The 18,298-nt window shown below is 24.9% G+C and overlaps 6 protein-coding genes across 6 annotated transcripts; 3 read left to right on the top strand and 3 right to left on the bottom strand.

The window, feature by feature from the left end:
* Positions 1-1,007: 1,007 nt before the first annotated feature.
* Positions 1,008-2,279, top strand: PCHAS_1035900 (rRNA 2'-O-methyltransferase fibrillarin, putative; the record flags this gene model as incomplete). The annotated part of the gene is made up of 2 exons (XM_016798456.1): positions 1,008-1,014; positions 1,315-2,279. The coding sequence occupies 2 exons, from the start codon at positions 1,008-1,010 to the stop codon at positions 2,277-2,279; spliced, it is 972 nt and encodes a 323-aa protein (XP_016655661.1).
* A 973-nt stretch (positions 2,280-3,252) lies between these two features.
* On the bottom strand, positions 3,253-4,222 carry PCHAS_1035800 (conserved Plasmodium protein, unknown function; the record flags this gene model as incomplete). The annotated part of the gene is made up of 2 exons (XM_016798455.1): positions 3,253-3,617; positions 3,724-4,222. The coding sequence occupies 2 exons, from the start codon at positions 4,220-4,222 to the stop codon at positions 3,253-3,255; spliced, it is 864 nt and encodes a 287-aa protein (XP_016655660.1).
* Positions 4,223-5,758: 1,536 nt separating this feature from the next.
* On the top strand, positions 5,759-8,087 carry PCHAS_1035700 (pre-mRNA-splicing factor 38B, putative; the record flags this gene model as incomplete). The annotated part of the gene is made up of 5 exons (XM_740486.1): positions 5,759-6,460; positions 6,554-6,640; positions 6,738-6,867; positions 7,004-7,145; positions 7,241-8,087. 5 exons carry the CDS (start codon positions 5,759-5,761, stop codon positions 8,085-8,087), a joined length of 1,908 nt encoding a protein of 635 aa, XP_745579.1.
* Positions 8,088-8,909: 822 nt separating this feature from the next.
* On the bottom strand, positions 8,910-9,473 carry PCHAS_1035600 (conserved Plasmodium protein, unknown function; the record flags this gene model as incomplete). The annotated part of the gene is made up of 1 exon (XM_734250.1): positions 8,910-9,473. One exon carries the CDS (start codon positions 9,471-9,473, stop codon positions 8,910-8,912), a length of 564 nt encoding a protein of 187 aa, XP_739343.1.
* Positions 9,474-10,439: 966 nt separating this feature from the next.
* Positions 10,440-11,478, top strand: PCHAS_1035500 (multifunctional methyltransferase subunit TRM112, putative; the record flags this gene model as incomplete). The annotated part of the gene is made up of 5 exons (XM_016798454.1): positions 10,440-10,471; positions 10,773-10,932; positions 11,021-11,107; positions 11,279-11,342; positions 11,444-11,478. 5 exons carry the CDS (start codon positions 10,440-10,442, stop codon positions 11,476-11,478), a joined length of 378 nt encoding a protein of 125 aa, XP_016655659.1.
* Positions 11,479-11,493: 15 nt separating this feature from the next.
* PCHAS_1035400 (conserved Plasmodium protein, unknown function) lies at positions 11,494-17,337 on the bottom strand (the record flags this gene model as incomplete). Its single annotated transcript, XM_736937.2, has 1 exon — positions 11,494-17,337. The coding sequence occupies one exon, from the start codon at positions 17,335-17,337 to the stop codon at positions 11,494-11,496; it is 5,844 nt and encodes a 1,947-aa protein (XP_742030.2).
* Positions 17,338-18,298: the final 961 nt, after the last annotated feature.

Genomic DNA, 18,298 nt, shown 5'->3' with positions numbered 1-18,298 from the left:
TAATTTGCTTACATTATAAGAAAGTGTTTTATCAGACTGTTGGTCATACGAATGTATTAATTACAAACTAGTGCATGGATTGTACATATAAATATGTTAATTCATTTTTCGAAACCAATCTATAGAAGATATATATAATTGAGCGTTACGAAAAGGGTTGCATATGTATGCAAAACAAATATAACGCCAATACTTGCACATAATGCTATACAGCATTTTCTTATACAACAAATTATATGAGTAAGACTAGGAGATAGTCAACCTGTTGGTTTATCTCCATAAATAGATTTAATATAAAATATGAAAACAAAATTATACATAGTATAAATATATTTCATAATATTTTTTCTAAAAAATTAAGGGAAAATAATTTCATTTTTTTTTATAAAAAAATATATAGAATAACATACTAAATTAAGGGGAATTATTATATTCATTTAAATATTTATATTTTTTTTTCAAAAAAAATGGTGTTAATTTTTTTATAAATATTTTACTATATATACATAAAAATAAAATTGTAAAAAATATATTATATGTATATACATAAATAATTATTTATACCAATGTTAGCTTTTAATAAGTGGGTTATGCCTATAATTATATATACATATTTTATTACATATTTTAAAGTATTTCGACATCAGTATGAAGGCATCAAGAATATATTAATTTTTTTTGAATGATAATAAATGAATTTAAAAAAAATAATATAGGAAAAAAAATAAAAATTTTAATTTAATATGGAAGGACGAGTTTTAAATATGAATAGGAAGATATTTTTAATTGTTCCATAGTTTAACTATTATATATAATAAATTAATTTTTTTTTTTAAATCCAAAATTACAGAGAAAAAGGAATTTTAAATCCATACCTTTTTTCTGTTTTTTTAAACTATATATATAACTATATATTGGAACATATGCTAGTATGTATAAATTATTTTAATTCCTTTATTATATAAATATATTTTTCCATTTATAATATACATTTTTAGTTTGTCAAAATGGGAGGTAAGAAATAACGATTAAAAAATAATAAAATTTGTTATTATACTTTGTATGATCATATTCTATTCTGTTGTATGCTCAATAAATCAAATATATAAATTATATTTTTGTATGTTTAATACTGGATATGCATAAGTTGCATTGCTTTTGTAATGCTACCTGTGTTTATAAGTACCATTCTCAAGTTTTGTTAAATATGTTGTAATTTCTCGATTATATAAATTATACCGTTGTTTACTAGTCTGTCGATTTTATCATATATACACGTTTCATGCATTCTACTTATCTTATCTTCTTCTTTAGACAAATTTCGTGGCGGACCAGGGAAGTTCAAAAAGGGGAACAATGACTTTAAAAAGGGAAACAATAACAACAATCAGATACGTAAAGGAAATATGTGGAAAGGCTCTAATGGAGGCCGAGGAGGCGGCGGCGGAGGTGGCCGCGGAGGAGGTGGTGGTGGTGGACGAGGTGGAGGAGGAGGAGGAAGAGGCGGAGGAGGAAGAGGAGGAGGTGGAAGAGGTGGTGGAGGAAGAGGTGGAGGAGGAAATAAAGATAAAGGATTTAAAAAAGGAAAAGTAATTGTAGTTCCACATAGATTTCCAGGAGTTTATTTATTAAAAGGTAAATCAGATATTTTAGTTACAAGAAATTTAGTGCCCGGTGAAAGTGTATATGGAGAAAAAAGATATGAAGTAATGAATGATGATGAAAAAATAGAATATAGAGTATGGAATCCTTTTAGATCTAAATTAGGAGCCTGTTTAATGGGAGGTGTAGGTAATATGCCAATCAAACCTGGAAGTAAAGTTTTATATCTTGGTGCAGCCAATGGTACTTCAGTTTCTCATGTATCTGATATGGTTGGTGATGAAGGTATTGTTTATGCAGTTGAATTTTCCCATAGATCTGGTAGAGATTTAACCAATATGGCAAAAAAACGATTAAATGTTGTACCTATAGTCGAAGATGCTAGACAACCAATTAAATACAGAATGCTAGTAGATATGGTAGATGTTGTTTTTGCTGATGTTGCTCAACCAGATCAAGCACGTATTGTTGCTATGAATGCTCATATGTTTTTAAAAACTGGTGGATGGTTTGTTATTTCAATTAAAGCAAACTGTGTCGATTCGACTGCCAAACCAGAGGTCGTATTTGCATCTGAAATGGAAAAACTTAAAAAAGAAAGTTGTAAACCTAAAGAAAAACTAACCCTAGAACCTTATCATAGAAATCATGCTATTGTATTGGGTATGTATCGATAAAGATTAATGAAGTAAGGCAAAACGAGCGAAACAAATAAAGTAATAATGCATTATAAGGTTTTTTTTCACATTTAAAGCGAAAAAATTTGTTATACCCATAAAATAGTAACAAAAATATGTACATTAGTTAGTAACCAATTTATTATTATTTTTTTGGATACAAATATAGCAACACATATGCATGGGCATATGTTTCATCTACTTTTTTCTATTTGCCATTTGTCTGTCTCCATATTGCCCCTTTAGTATTAAATAATCTTTGAATCTTTAAATATAGAAATATTTATTTCTTGACTATAATTATTTTTATGTATAATTAACCTATGTTTATATATTGTGTATATTCATAATTATTAGTTATTCAATTTTTTTTATTCTATACTTAAAATAACTATTATTTTATAATTAAAAATTGCAAATATAAAAAGTATATTTGATCATAATATATCAAAATATTTATTATTCGTTTAAAAATTTAATACGGTTAAGAAAAAAAATATATTTTTTATTTCCCTTCAAAAAAGAAAGACAACATATGTATTAATATATTCATGCTTAATCATGCATGTATTATATAAATAAAAGAATTAAGAAAAATCTGATCTCAATTTTAATTTTAAAATTGATAAATTTACAAAAAAAATATATTAAACAAATATTATTACAATCGTGGCATAACAAATATAGACGCCATATATATGTAAATGGGACCCAGCGAAAAAATAAAATTTAATTCCGCACACAAAAAATTTACATAATTAGACTTTGAAATGGTATATAATAATTTGGATACCTATTCCTTCATCAAACTATAAAGCCTTGGATAACCTTTTTCAAGAGCATTCCTATTTCGATAAGATCATTTTCTTTTGACTATTTATGTGGTTTGCAATTTTTCAAAATTTTCAAAATTTTCAAAAATTTATGTAAAAATATGTATTTCCCCTTTTTGTGCTCATTTTATTCTGACTGTTCATAATCTTTTGATCACCCTATTTGATATAACATTTATGGTTAGTAGGACGAGAAATACGAATATAATGGCTAACGAAATTCTTAAACACCAAGTTGCATGTGAATGTTTTTTCATAGCTAATTTAATTTCTACATTTATTTCTTTGACATTATCTTGAGTTTTATCAGTTTGGTCATGTAAATTTATAATTATGTCATTTTGTTCTTCAGCTTTTTCAGCTATGAAATCAACATTTGCCCCTATTTTATCAATAGCATCCCCTATTTTTAAAATTTCATCATTAAAAATTTTATCTCTTTCTTTCCATTGGTTTATTATAATTAAGTCGTCTTCATCATGTATGTTACTATTTGTTACTTTGGCTACAAAAAAAAAAAATAAAAAAAATAATTAAAATTGAAAAATTTTAAGAGAAAAACGCACACAATTTGTCCACGACAAAATAGGTGGGATAGTGTAAAAGCTTACTTTCCAATTTCGCCTTATTTTTATACTCTGAAAAATTAACCATAGACACTTCTTTGATCTGGTTATAGTTGCTTAGCTTTTTGCATTCATAAAATTGTTTTTTCAGCAACTCAAATGTTTGGTTCTTATCAAGCAATTCATCTCTAGTATATGTAAATCTTTGTTTTAATTGTTTTTTTAAAATTTCATCTAATTTATTAAAATAGGTTTCTAAATTTTTTATATTATTATAAATTATGTTACTTCTTTTTATTACTTCAATATTATTTCCATGAACATTTTGAATATCCTCTTTTTCTCTTATACATTTTCTAGTCTCATCCAAAACATTTAAAATATGTATTTTCAAATCAATAAATGGGTCTACATTTTTTTTATTATTATCTGCTTTTCCATCTGGTACTTCAGTTTTATTTTTCAAATTTTCTAATTTATTTTTTATGTCTTTTAAATCGGTTTCGTTATTTTTCCCTTTGTCATTCTTCCGTCTTGTGCTCATTATTCACACACCAATGGGGTTATTATGTCTGTTATTTTTACAAAGGTTTTACAAACTGTTTACAAACTTTTTAATAATTTTAAAAAAGACTGACCACGTTAAATGGCTATCAAAAAACCATGTATATTTTTCCAAATTTTGAAGGAAAACTATTAAATGAGCAAATTAGAAATCAAAATTTGTAGTCCTATATTTTCTTTTTGGCTACCCCTACCTTTATACAAGAAAGTTTGTTTACACCGTAAAATGGGATAAAAACAATCTGATTTTTCGCACTAAAATTGTATATATAATTCGTAAATAAACACTTACATAGTCACACTTGCAAATTCAAATAAAACATATGATATAACATTATGTACATATTTATTTATATACTTAAAATCGATTTAAATAAAAAAAAAACGAAACAAAATGGTTTAATAGATTTGTTTATAATTATAACATAATATATATGATATACTAGGATCTGCAATAAAAATATAATGCCGTTCTTTCATTTTTCTTTCATAAAAAAAATATGGAAAATCCAAAATTCCTATTTAAAAATAATTTATGTTAATTAAACTCAGTTAATATTTAAAAAATTTCCTTTTTTCCATTTACTTATTTATTTATAATTTTTTTTTTGATTTTATGTCAATTTACTTTCCTTGCCTAAATAAGAAGGAATTTTTACATAAATATCATCAAATAATTTGAATAATTTTATAAATTTTTTTAAAATAAAAATTTTGATTAAATTTGGAATCAATGATTGTGCGAGAAAGGGATAGTAACAATTATTTCCATATCCAAATTTTAAAAAAATAAAATATTTTTTTATTTTATAAAATATGCATAATATGCATTATATACATATATATACATGTAATAATAAATGTGATCAAGTTTGAATCCCTTTTTAAAACCTACAAATTAGAAAAATGAAAGTATAAACAATTAAAATGTCATATAACAACTAAGGGATATTCATAAATGGATTGGGAAAAAAAGATGAATCATAGAATAAATATATATATGCATATCCATTTATAGGATTGTAAACAAAGCATATATATATATACACATGGTAATTATGTATAATATTATACATGTGTTATATGAATTTATTTCTTTGTTTCTCCTAACAATAGAGAAATATCCATTTCTTGTTATTTTTCAATTAATATATTTTTCCTTTATGTCATATTTACACACATATTTGTTTTATATTAAATAAGATGAAGCTTGTATTTCTACTGTTTTGAAGTCGTTAACGTAAGTATCACAAATAGTTCGTTCATTCTATTTGTATATCGTTACATAATCTTATTATTACCCTCCCTTTTGTCGAAAAATTTGCTGCAGTTTCTACATGACTCTATGCAGAATGACAATGTAGAAATGCATATGTGTGTATGGTGAGATGTATGTAAATTTTTATATCCATATCTGTGTCAACAAAATAGTTATACATTTGTATTGCTAATATTTGAACAGTTATATAGAGAAGCTTGTTATTTAATTATTTTTTTTTTTGCTTCAGTATTAAAAATGGAAAATAATGCAAAAAATACAGAACATACGAGTATACCTACCCCACCCCAACCAAACGAGGGGAATCCCAATGAAATGAAAAATGCAAATTATGATTATTCTTACTATAATCAAAGTAATGGTATGTTTCCTATGGGTAGTAATAATATGTATGATGCATCAGGAAAATATTTAATGAATTATAATTATGTAGATCCATCTTATTATTCTATGAATCCAAATGCGATGATTAATATGGGGTCCCCTATGTATCCCATAGGAAATCAAGGAACCAATTCATATAACAATTCAATAAACATGTATCAAAATAATATTAACGAACCATATAATTATAATAATTTAAATGCAAACATAAATAATCCTTTAAATTACAATATTCAAGGAAATCAATTATTAAATAGTTTCAATCAATCCGTTTCATCAAACTTTAACAATAATAATAATGCTGAGGATAAAAAGAATATTATAGAAATGACCAATACATCTACTTATAATGTAAATAATTTATTACGAAATAATATTTTATCTTCTGAATATTTTAGATCCCTTATAAATCTTAAAACATTTAAAGAAGTCTTAGATGAAATACTTTCATATGCTGATCATGTTGAACCATATTGCATTGGAAGTACAAGAGCCCCCTCCACTCTTTTCTGTTGTCTTTACAAATTTTTTACTATGCAACTGACGAAGAAGCAGGTAATAAAAAATTATCATATCAATTCGGAATCATGCTGCCTGTCAATTGCATTTATTATCGCATCACATTTATATCCACCTTTTTCATTGCAGCTAAAAAGCTTGATAGATAATAAGGAGTCGTGTTATGTTCGTGCATGCGGATTTTTGTATCTGCGATATGTCCACTGTCCCTCTAACGTAAGAAATGCCAAAATAAAACGAAATAATGCACCAATATAATAATACAATGTATGTGCATATTTTCTTTCCTTTTTCTGTTCTTACCTGGTTGCAGCTATGGATGTGGTTTGAGCCCTATATGCTAGATGATGACGAATTTACAATTTCAGCAGATAAAAGAAAATTAGTAACAATAGGAGAGTACGTTCAAAGCTTATTATATGATGATAAATACTTTAACACAGGTTTGTTTTTTTTTTATAAATTATATTTCGCTAACTATGCACATAACATTATTAATGAAATAATTATGCATATTCGTAAAGAATGGTATATCAAAAATTTCTTACTGATTTAAATATGTAACTTTTTTTAACTTAGTTTTACCAAGGCTTCCAATAAAAATAAAAAACATTTATGGCGCACGTCTTATGCTTATGAGTGATCATAGAAAACGACATAAAAAAAATAAAGAACAAATATCAAAGTTTGTAAAGGGAGAGCATATCATGGCTTATGTCAAGTAATTCAAAATTTCATAATTCATTTCTTTATGTCATCTATTTGTTTCATTTGTTTACCTCATTGATTTTATTTACTTATTTTATTTCTGTTTAGTGGAGAGTGGGAAAAAGGTGAAATTGGTGGTATAGTAAACCAAGCGAAAGAAAAAGTTTTTGTTAGAATCAGGAAAATTGACGGAAATGAAAAAATTGTGCATCTAGGATACGTTAAATTGATATCCAAAGATTCGGAGAGAGGTAAGGGAAATGATAGGCGATCAAGTGTCGAGAGGAGCAAAGGCAGAGGAAGGAGCAGAGACCGAAGCAGAGACCGAAGTAGAGACCGAAGCAGGGACAGAAGCAGGAGCCGAAGAAGAAGAAGGCGAAGAAGTAGAAGCCGAGACAGAAGCAGAAGCAGAAGCCGGGATAGAAGCCGAGAGAGACGACGACGAAAAAAACGAAGCGGCGATGAGCGAGACAAGTCAGAGGATGATTATTCTCGTAACAGATCATCAAATAGGCACAGTAGAAGATCAAGAGATAGATCACATAGAAAAAGAGATCGATCGATATCAAGTTCGGAATCTGATAAAAGGGGAAGACATAGAAAAGAGAAAGATGAAAATACAGAAGATGAATTAATTAATAAATTTAGAAAAATAGAAAGTCAAAAAGCGCTTGCAACTGGAAAAGATTATGCACGTAGACCAACCTCTTATAAATCATCACTTACAATAAAAGTAGAAAATATATATAGCAGAAAAAAAAATAGATCTATATCTCCTAAAAGAATAGAAAGACCTGTACAAACAAATCAAAATGATAAAAAAACTACCGAAAATGTAGTTCCAGAAAATTCTAAACTTAAAGAATTAATGGAAAGATACAATAAAGCTGATAATAACATGAACAGAATGAATAACAACGATTTAGAAGAAATGGATGTTATGAAATTGGGATAAATCAGTTATCTAAATATACTTTAATTTTTCTATTTTTTTTTCACAGTCATACATGTACATATATTTATATGTACCTTCTATATAAAAATTTTTTGTTTACAAAATGTTCGTTTTTTATTTTATATAATTTTACATTTTTGCGTCTTTTAAGATAATTTTATATTATCGTCTATTTTCCATATGCATACCTAATGAAAGGGACGAAAAGTAAAATTAGCTTGTCACAATTTTCTACAACATTGATGTGTGATAATATCTATAGCTGAAGATATTTATAACACAATTTTTGAGTATAATAAAACTGTTTTTATTTTTTATGCAAACTTTATATTTTTAAAAAAAAATAGATTAGCATTTTAGTTACTGTTTTCTAAAAATATTTATACATATCGAATATAAAATGGAAAAAAAAACATATATACATAACTATATACATAGTTTTACATATTTTAAATTCAAAATATGAATTATAAAGTATATGAAATAAAAACACAAAAAAAATTGTAAAAAGAAATATATTCAAAGTAACTAATATTAAGAACAAAACATAAAATAAATAAAAATCTTGGAATATTATTTAATTTTATCAGCCCCTTTAATAGCACACATAATGTCATAGTATTTCTCATTATCTACTTTTGGCTATTTCACTGATGTGAAACTGTTTAAAGTATGATAGCTTGTGTGTGCATAACCTAAATACAAATTTACATATTTTTATAAAAAAAAAAATGATTTCTATTTATTATTCACAGAAAAATTGTTGTAAATGCTTATAGTATGGCTGTTTTATGATCTTCATAATTAGACAATAATTTTCGATTATCCATTTTTTCGAGCAATTTTATTCATATGCATTTGTTTTAGTAAGCTGTTTATTTTTTCATAATATTTATTTTTAATGAGGTTGCATTTTTTGTTTTCTTCATTCTCGTCTTTTTTTTGGGTATCCACTATTTTTCTACTATTTATATGATCACCATTGTACATATTAATACATTCAAATTTTCTTCGAACTGTTTTTTTAATTGTGCCCTTTATATCGTTATTCCATTTCCTTTTATTACTGTTACATGCATTGTTTTTGCTACTGTTTTCGCTACCATCATATTCCTCTACCTCTTTTACATTCTTTAAATCGTTGAAAATATTTAAATAATTTGTTTTTTGTCTCTTTACATTTTCTTCTATATTAAACAGGTTTAATTTTTCTATATTCATTTTTTTCCTTTCCATACTTCCTATACTGTTATAAATATAATTAAGGTCAAAAATACTTGGTGAGTTGTAGCCTGTTTTTTTTATTTCACTTTCATATTCGTATGCTACTCTTATTTTTTTGGAGTTATGTAATGTGTTATTATTATTTATAACGTATCTTTTCATTTTTGAAAAAAAATAAAATTAAAACTTAAAACTCCATGCCCCAAAATGTACATGCATACATAAGTATTATTATATATTCAATTGAAAAAAATGGATGCCCAACATAATATTAGTTTTTTTTCATTTGCATTGCATATTATAACATATATGACATTACATATATTGTGTATATTGTGTATATTGTATATATATATATTTACATGACCCACTTATATGCATATATATACATGTGCGTATGTATACTAACTTAAGTAAGGTACTTTATGTCCTTACGAATATGTATATAATAATACGAATATATATGAACGCGCATTTGATAATATATACTATAAATATGATAATAAAATATATACACAATAATTTTAATGTTACAATGTTACTTAATTTATCATTTAAAAATTTGAAACCCCATATAATCTTCCATTAACATTTTGGAATATAAAATAAAAATAAAATAAGCGTCTCTTTTCACAAGTACACGAATTTATTTTTTTTTTTTTATTTCAAAGTTTGAAAATAAAAAGAAATCCTATTTTTATGGGAACTTTTTTTAAATATTTTATTAAATAAATAAATATCATATATTACGTACAAAAAATCGAAAAAAAACATATTTATTTAAATATTTAAAAAGTACTTATTTCCTAAATATATGAATAACGAAAAGAAAAAAAAACCTGATATATATAGTTTATAATTGTTATATCTTCCCATCTCCTTGTAATAATACCATGTATTTTTTTTAATTTACAATTAGAATTTTATAGAAAGTTTTTATTGTCCCATTTACAAATATCCAAAAATATATTACAAAAAAAATTTAATTTAAAATAACAAAATAAATCAAATAAAGAATAAAAAGGAAAAGCTAAAAAAGTATATTAAAAAATACAAGAACGACGCTTTATAATATCAAGACATTATTTAACACACATATTTACGTCATTTTTTAAATGCAACAAAATAATGCGACTCCTTACGCATAATTTTTTAAAATGGTTAGTCTTAAAAAGAGGAAAATAATATATGAATTTTATGATTGTCCTTATTTTATTATTTCATTTATATTTTAATTATGCAAAGTTTAATCGGCTAGTTTAAAATTGTATATGTATATATTGATTATTTTAAGTGAGTGAATGAAAATGATAATAAATTTATTAAAACTAGACCGTTCATACAATCCTGTTTTCTTTTTTTTCACATAATCAATTTTTTGATGATCAATAATTTGTCTTCCTCATGTTTTTATTAAAATATATTTCATGTGCATACCCTTGGGCATATTTTTTTTTATAGCAATGAGGCTAAGTGTACAGGGGGATATCCCTTAATAATCAAACTTAATGAAGATGTTGAAGGAAATGTAAATATAATAGAACAAGAAATGAATCCAGAATTTATAAAAAATGTATTAAGTAAAGTGGATTACGAAGTTTTATATAACACAGCTAAGCAAGTAATAACATTACTATTTTTTACTTATTCATTTTTTCATCAACTTTGAAATACAAAATTAATAACTCAAACTTTTATTTTCCTTTTAGTTTGGAGTAAGCTTATTATCAAGCTACAATAATAACCATTTAGAGGATGAAGGGTTTTTAAATTCAGTCCACCACGCTCTTTTTAAGGTACATTTTTTGTCTAACCCAATAAACAGAGACATATAAATATGCATGTTTGCTTATGCTATTTCTCATTTTCAAATAATTAATGATTAAATTGGTTAGCGATTTAGTTAATTATGTACATGCACAACGCACACAAACATGTATATGCATATTCTTATTTGTTATATATAGATTCACATAATGGAGGGCTCACTCACATGCCCAAAATGCAATATTTCTTTTCCAATAAAAGATGGTAAGTTTTAGCACATCACAAATATGTCTTTATTATATATATTTATTATATATTTTTTATGTTCATATAATTTTTTTTTTTTTCACATTTTACATGACCAGGTATTCCTAATATGCTAGCAGCAAGCGAAGAATAAAAAAAAATTATAATTTTATGGGCATACTACATAATATTTTATACTTGGATATTCAATAATTATGCACGATTCATCATTATTCAAAAAATATATTTTCGGGTCAGGATAAATACAATCATTATATGAACATGATGCATTATTTATGATATTATAATTTTTTTTTCTGAACTGTTCATATTTATAATGGTCCATACCAGTTTTATTATTATTAGCTTTTATGTCAACATTTCTTTCAGAATTTATATTATTATTTTTTAAGACAAAATTACCATCGGTATTTTGTGTGTGTCTTATATTTGGCATATCATTGACAATGTTGTCAGATTTTTCATTGTTTCCATTTTTGTTAACTTTTAAATGTAATTTATTTTTTATATTTTTTTGAATATTTTTTTTATTAATTTGAAAATTTTTATTATTAATACATTTATTCACACTAGCTTTTGTTTCATGATTGTTTAATTTGTCATTATTCATATTTTTCAAATTAACATTTTTGTAATTTAATATTATTTTCTTAATTATATTTTCCGCTGAGCTGTTTAATTTTTTATTCAAACAGTTCAATGGTGCATTCAAACATTCTTTAATTGGCTTATTCATTTTTATGTCATTTTCAATTTCTTCAATATTATTTCCCTTCTCTTTGGAATAATTAATCATTTCATCTCTATAATTGTCCATTCCATTTTTTATAATATTATTATTTCCCCATAAATATATGTTTTCATTTGAGCACGAAGAATAATTATCAATAGTCTCTCCTTCCATGCTATCAAGCGCAATATTATTTTTATAATTTATACCGTCACAATTACAATTATAATCATTTTTACACTTACAAAAATTATGCTCTTTATTTTCTACATACTTTGTACCTCTTCTATTTTCACTATTCGTTAAAGGCAACTTATTTTCTATCACACCATTTGAAAAAATATTTTTTTCCATGGCACTTTTATTACGATCTCCTTTTCTTACCACAAAAATTTTATAACCTTTATTTGGATTGTTCATTTGTGCACTTTCATCAAATGTATTGATCTTCCCATAATGATTCCCTATTTTTTCATTATTATTTTCTCCTGATTTATTACAAACCGGTCCTATATTTCCTACTATCTGATCATTAATAATGTAACTGTCGTTGGTATCGATAAAAATATCTCTATCTATGTCTTTGGTGATTTGATTTATTGAACTTTTTGGATGTCTATTCCTACCTAAATTAGGATATCCACAATTAATATTATTTAAATTTTTTCTAAATGTATTTCCTTCTTCTTTCATTGTTTGCAATTTGGTTAATTTCGAAACATATTTTGAAGTACGTTTTGCCCCTCGATTTTTAGTAAGATCATTATTAGTATTCATTTTTTTGGGGCTTTGTTTTACAGTTTCGTATTTTTCATCAAATAAATTTAATTTTAAAAAGTTTGGTTTTTCGATTTTAGGACAATCAATTTCATTTTCCGATATAGATTTATTTATATGCTCATTGTTATTTTTTAGAATTTTGGTTTTACAATTGATCGTAGTGCCATTGCAAGGTACTGTATTATTATTGCGATTATGATCATTTATTTTTAAAACATATTTGCAGTTATTTTTCATTGCTCCCTTTTTTACAACTCCTTTCACATTTCGTTTTTCTCCCCCTTTTGGTAATACCCTTTTCATATATCCATCATTTGTTATTCCATTTTTTGTAAATACATTATCACATTTTATTCCCCTTCTTAAATTAGTAGACGTTTTTGTGGTATAGTAGTTATCTTTCGCTTTACCATTTAAGTCTAAAGAACTTTTTTTTATTTCATTTTCAATTGTTTTATCAATAAATAGTTTACTATCTAGTTTGTTTTTTTCGCCACCATCTGGCGCATCAATAATATACTTTACATTTGAAGGGACATGAATAAGAGCCGGGCTTTTATTAACCATAAATTTGTTGCAGCAGCAAATATGAGAATTGTTTCTAACCCCATTTTTGATTGGGTAAACATCAATAAAATAACCAGAAGATCTGGATCGATTATTACAAATATAATGAGGTGGTTTAATATTTTTTTTCGTTTTGCAAAATGGGAATGCTTCTGATTTATTTCGTTTTATAGAATCCTTATATTTCTTTTCATTACATAGACTATTTTTTTTTATGTATGAAAATAATTTTGAAAATAAACTTTTAGTTCTATCATTTTTACTATTTGTTTTTATTGAATTTTTACATGGTGAAAACAAATAATTTTTACAAAACTCATTTTTATATGTTCCACTTTTAGATAAGCATCTAATTTTGATGTTATTTATTTTTTGCATTTCATTCGGAACTTCAGAACAAAAATTAAATTTATTGCACATATTATTTTGATGCCTATTTTTATTACTATCTTTTAATATACAACTATAACAGTTGACATTTTCTGAGTTTATTTTTTTGTTCCATTTTGGGCTACATCTTGATAAAAAACAATTTGAAGTGTGTCTAAAATTTTTATTTTCACCCATTTTATAAAAATATAATTCATTTATTTTTTTGTCATTTGTTTTTTCTTTCATTTTATTATTAATTGAATGGGCTCGAAGCTTAAAAGTTGCATTATTTTTATGGCGGTTTTGTTTTTTTATATAAGTCATACTATTGTCACTACTACTTCGAAAAGTCTCATTATCTTTACCGTTTCCTACACATATGCCTGAACATATGCTCCTCGATTTTTTGAATGATCTAAAATTTTCACTAGTATCTAAATATTCATGAGGGAAAGTAAATACACTATTTTGACAATTAAGAGAATATATTTCACCACCACTATTTTGTGTTGATTTGCTCAGAAACATTTTTTCTTCTATCGGAATTGTATGCCATGTTTTATTTTGTTTTAAATTTTGGCTGTTTTTTTTGTTCTCGTTTTTGATCCCCTTTTTATTTGATTTGATTTTATTTTTACTTTTTTCATCTTCTTTCGCTTTAAAACTATTATTAATGCTAGAAAAAATATGTCGGGTTTTATTCACACTATTAGCATCTGGATAATAATTATTTTCTTCAGTTTCATAAGATTTACAAACATATGCATAATTATTACGACCCTTTTCCTCAATGTGACAATAAGTACTAGGAAAAGAACTAATTGTAGAATCAATAATACAATTTTTATTTTCTTGTTTCTTTTTTTTTAAAATAATTTCATACAAATTTGAAGATTTTGCTTTACTTAAATTTTGTATATTCCTACTGTCTTTCCAATTTTTTCTTTTATTTTCAGACATAATTTTTCCAACTGAATTAATTACCTTTGGGGGAGCATGGGAAAATGTTTTACACTTTTTGTTTTTCTCATTTTGAATGTTTAATAAATTTATTGGTAATTTTATTTTATCCCTAATTTTAAAATGTTCACTATCACTTTGAACTATTTCAATATTTTTTTTTTTTTTCATTCCTTTATCATATTCATTGAAGTCTCCAATAGTTTCATTTTTTCGACTACCCCAATTATTGTTAATATCATTTTTTATATGACTTTTACTCAATCTATTTTTATCTTTTTCATCGGAGGAATATGAATAATGTTGTTCATAATGTGTGTCATATTTTGAAGAATATTTTTTCCCATTTCCATTTTTATCATTAGGTGTAATCATATCTGAACTATATTTAGTACTGTGTAAATCTTCTTCAATTTCAGTTTCTTGCATATCTATATTTTTTATTAGGGCATCTTCTTCCATTTCTCTTATATATTTACTATTATCATTTATTATTTTAATATTATATATTTTTTTTTTCGCATTTTCGATACCTTTTTTATAATTTATTTTGTCTAACTTTTTACAGCCAAAATATATTTCATAAAATTTATCTTTTTTTTTCTCATTGTAATCTTCATTATTATATGATTTTTCTTCTGATATGATTTTATTTGGATCATTGCTACTAGAAATTGCTATTTTATTCCTACTTCTTATTTCTTTGCCAATTCTTATATCTGAGTTTCGTCTTATTTTATCAGTTTTTATGTCATTTACCTTTTTGTATGTTTCTATATTTTTGGGTTCATTAATATTTTCTATTCTTTTCCATTTTGGAACACCATATATAGTTTTATATTTATCCATTTTATCTTTATTTTTTTCTAAATCGATTTTTCTTTTCAAGTATAGCTCCATTTTCTTTCTTCTTTCGTCTTCTTCTTCCTCATGATTCATTTCTTTTTTTTGTTTATACCCCTTTTTATAGTTCATGCCAGATACCTTATTACAATTTCTATCACGTTTTCGTTCTATGCATCTTCTGCATCTATCTCTGACACTTCCTTTACTACTTCCGCTACTTCTACTGTCTCTATTAGCTCGTGAGCGACTTTCCCACTCTGCAGGTTCAAATCTTTTCGAGTCACATTTTTTCGAATTTTGGATAAAATCTTTTTTTTTAGTTTCATAATACTTTATCTTTTCTAAATCGGCATATTTCTCACCATTCCGGGCATGATTAAAATTGTTTATTTTGTGTGCATTACTCGGGTCATCATTTATTATGATATTTTCTTTAATTGAACTATCACAATTTTTGCATTTTTCTTTTCTTTTATTTCTTTCTACTATCCCTGATTCTATATCTTTATTTTTTGTAGTAGAACGATTGATATTACGTTTACAGCTTCTATGATTTTTACTAGCCATATTTTTTGAATTTTCACGCATCAATGTATCTGATTTATTACTGTCTAAATCATAATTTATATCCAACTCACCAAAAATCGAAACTTCATAAGATGAATTTTCATCTGAACATGCAGAAGAAAAGGAAGAAAAACTGGATTCATTATTTTTTTCATTATTTATCGAAATTTTATTTCCATCTCTTATGTAAGATTGTGTACTATCTACTATCGGATATTCTTCTATTCTCTTTTTAATATGCTTATTATTTTTTTTTATTTTTTCACAGCTTTTATTTTCGTTTTTTATATTTTCTTCAAGTCTATGGTTATTCGCTATTTTGTATACATTCCCTTTAAGTACAATATTACCTCCCGCTTTTTTTGAATTGCTAACCCCTTTAGTTTCTTCCTTTGTTATTTGAGTGTTTATTAAATATTTAAAATTTTCATCAATATTTTTATTTTTTATTGTAAATGAATAACTTTTATCTCTTAGTTTGTTCATATTTTTTTTATAATTCAAATCAATTTTGTTTACATCTTCATGCTTATTATTTTTATAGATTCTATCTACCTTGTCTTTTTCTGTTTCCCCTTTCCCTATACAACTAATTAGTCTCTTTCCTTTTAATTTGCTTCCCTTATATTTTTCTTTTACATTTGTAGATCCACAAAAAATTGGACAATTGGCCAATCTTACTGGTACGCTTTCTATTATACTTTCATAACTATCATTCGTTTTATTATTTAGGTGGTATTTTATATATGATTTATTTAATATATTAGAATCAATTTTTCGATCTAATGGTCCTACAACACTACACAATTGGCTTGCATAGGAATTCCTATATTTTGAATGTCTACTCTTTCTTTTAATATTATTTATTTTAAAATATTGTGGAATTTTTTTCTCAAAATATTTATTTTTTTTTTTTCTTTGATTTGATAATTTCATCTTACTTTGTTTTTTTTCTCCTAATGAGCTAGTAGAAAATGGAACTTTTTTAGTTTTGTTTCTGTTAAAGCTTGTATATAAATTGGAACAATCATTGGATATATCATATAATTGAAAATTTTTATTTTTTTGATTCGGTTTTTTTATGTTATTACATCTAAAATTAATTAACATATTTTCTTCTGGAAAATTAGATATCCTTTTTATTTTTGAATCATTACAATTTATACCCATTTTTTTTATATCATTAATATGGTTATTTCATATGATATTCCCTTTTTTATGTTTTATATCTCAAGAATAAAGAACACTAGCTTTCTTTTAATGTTTATTTTTATTAATTTTTAAATATTTTTAAAACGTAATAAGACAACATACTACTATGTCATAAATATTACACACTTTGTATTTCTATATAAATGAACATATATATATATATATTTATTCTTTTTTATTGTGTAACTATTTATTAAGCATTGCTATGCATTCCTTTTCAATATAAAAAATTATATAGAAAAAATAGAATCAATTGTAGTATAGACAAATGCATAAATATGCAAGCATATATATTTTATGTGTGATCATATTTGCATCATAAATACTTAAAAGGTAAACAAGACATAAATATTTATTTATTTTAATTTTTTAATATTTCAATTTAAAAAAAAATTCTTTTTATGCCTATTGTAAAATTGAAGTACTACAACCAATATACCAAATCTATAATTTTTTGAATGCAACAGTAATATTAACAACTATATTTATTTTATTATAGGCATTTAGAATAATTTCTATTTCATTTAATTTTTTTATGGATACCTTCTCATACGCAAAATAATTGCACACTATAAGCACAAACTATGGTACCTACTTAGAATGTCTACCCTTTATTTAAAATATCGTTGCGTATATTCTTTTACATTTTATAGATACGATAATCAATGATTTTTTCCTATAGTCCATTAATAGGACATTAAAAACTGTTCGACAAATAGTAAAAAACATACACCTGATACTATGATTTAACTTTCAAGTTAAAACCTTTTCATCATTAATTTTACTGTTTAAGAAAATAGGAACGTATTTGAATTACCATTTGATGCTTCAAAAATACTAAACTACCCAGGTGTGAATATGATTACCTGCATGTGCACGCTGGTACATTATTAAGTTCTTCAAAAATAGGGGGTAAATT

The sequence above is a fragment of the Plasmodium chabaudi genome (assembly GCF_900002335.3).
Source record: "Plasmodium chabaudi chabaudi strain AS genome assembly, chromosome: 10".
Taxonomy (NCBI): domain Eukaryota; phylum Apicomplexa; class Aconoidasida; order Haemosporida; family Plasmodiidae; genus Plasmodium; species Plasmodium chabaudi.
Note: the sequence above shows the minus strand (reverse complement) of the source record. Positions and strands in the feature narration are given on the sequence as shown.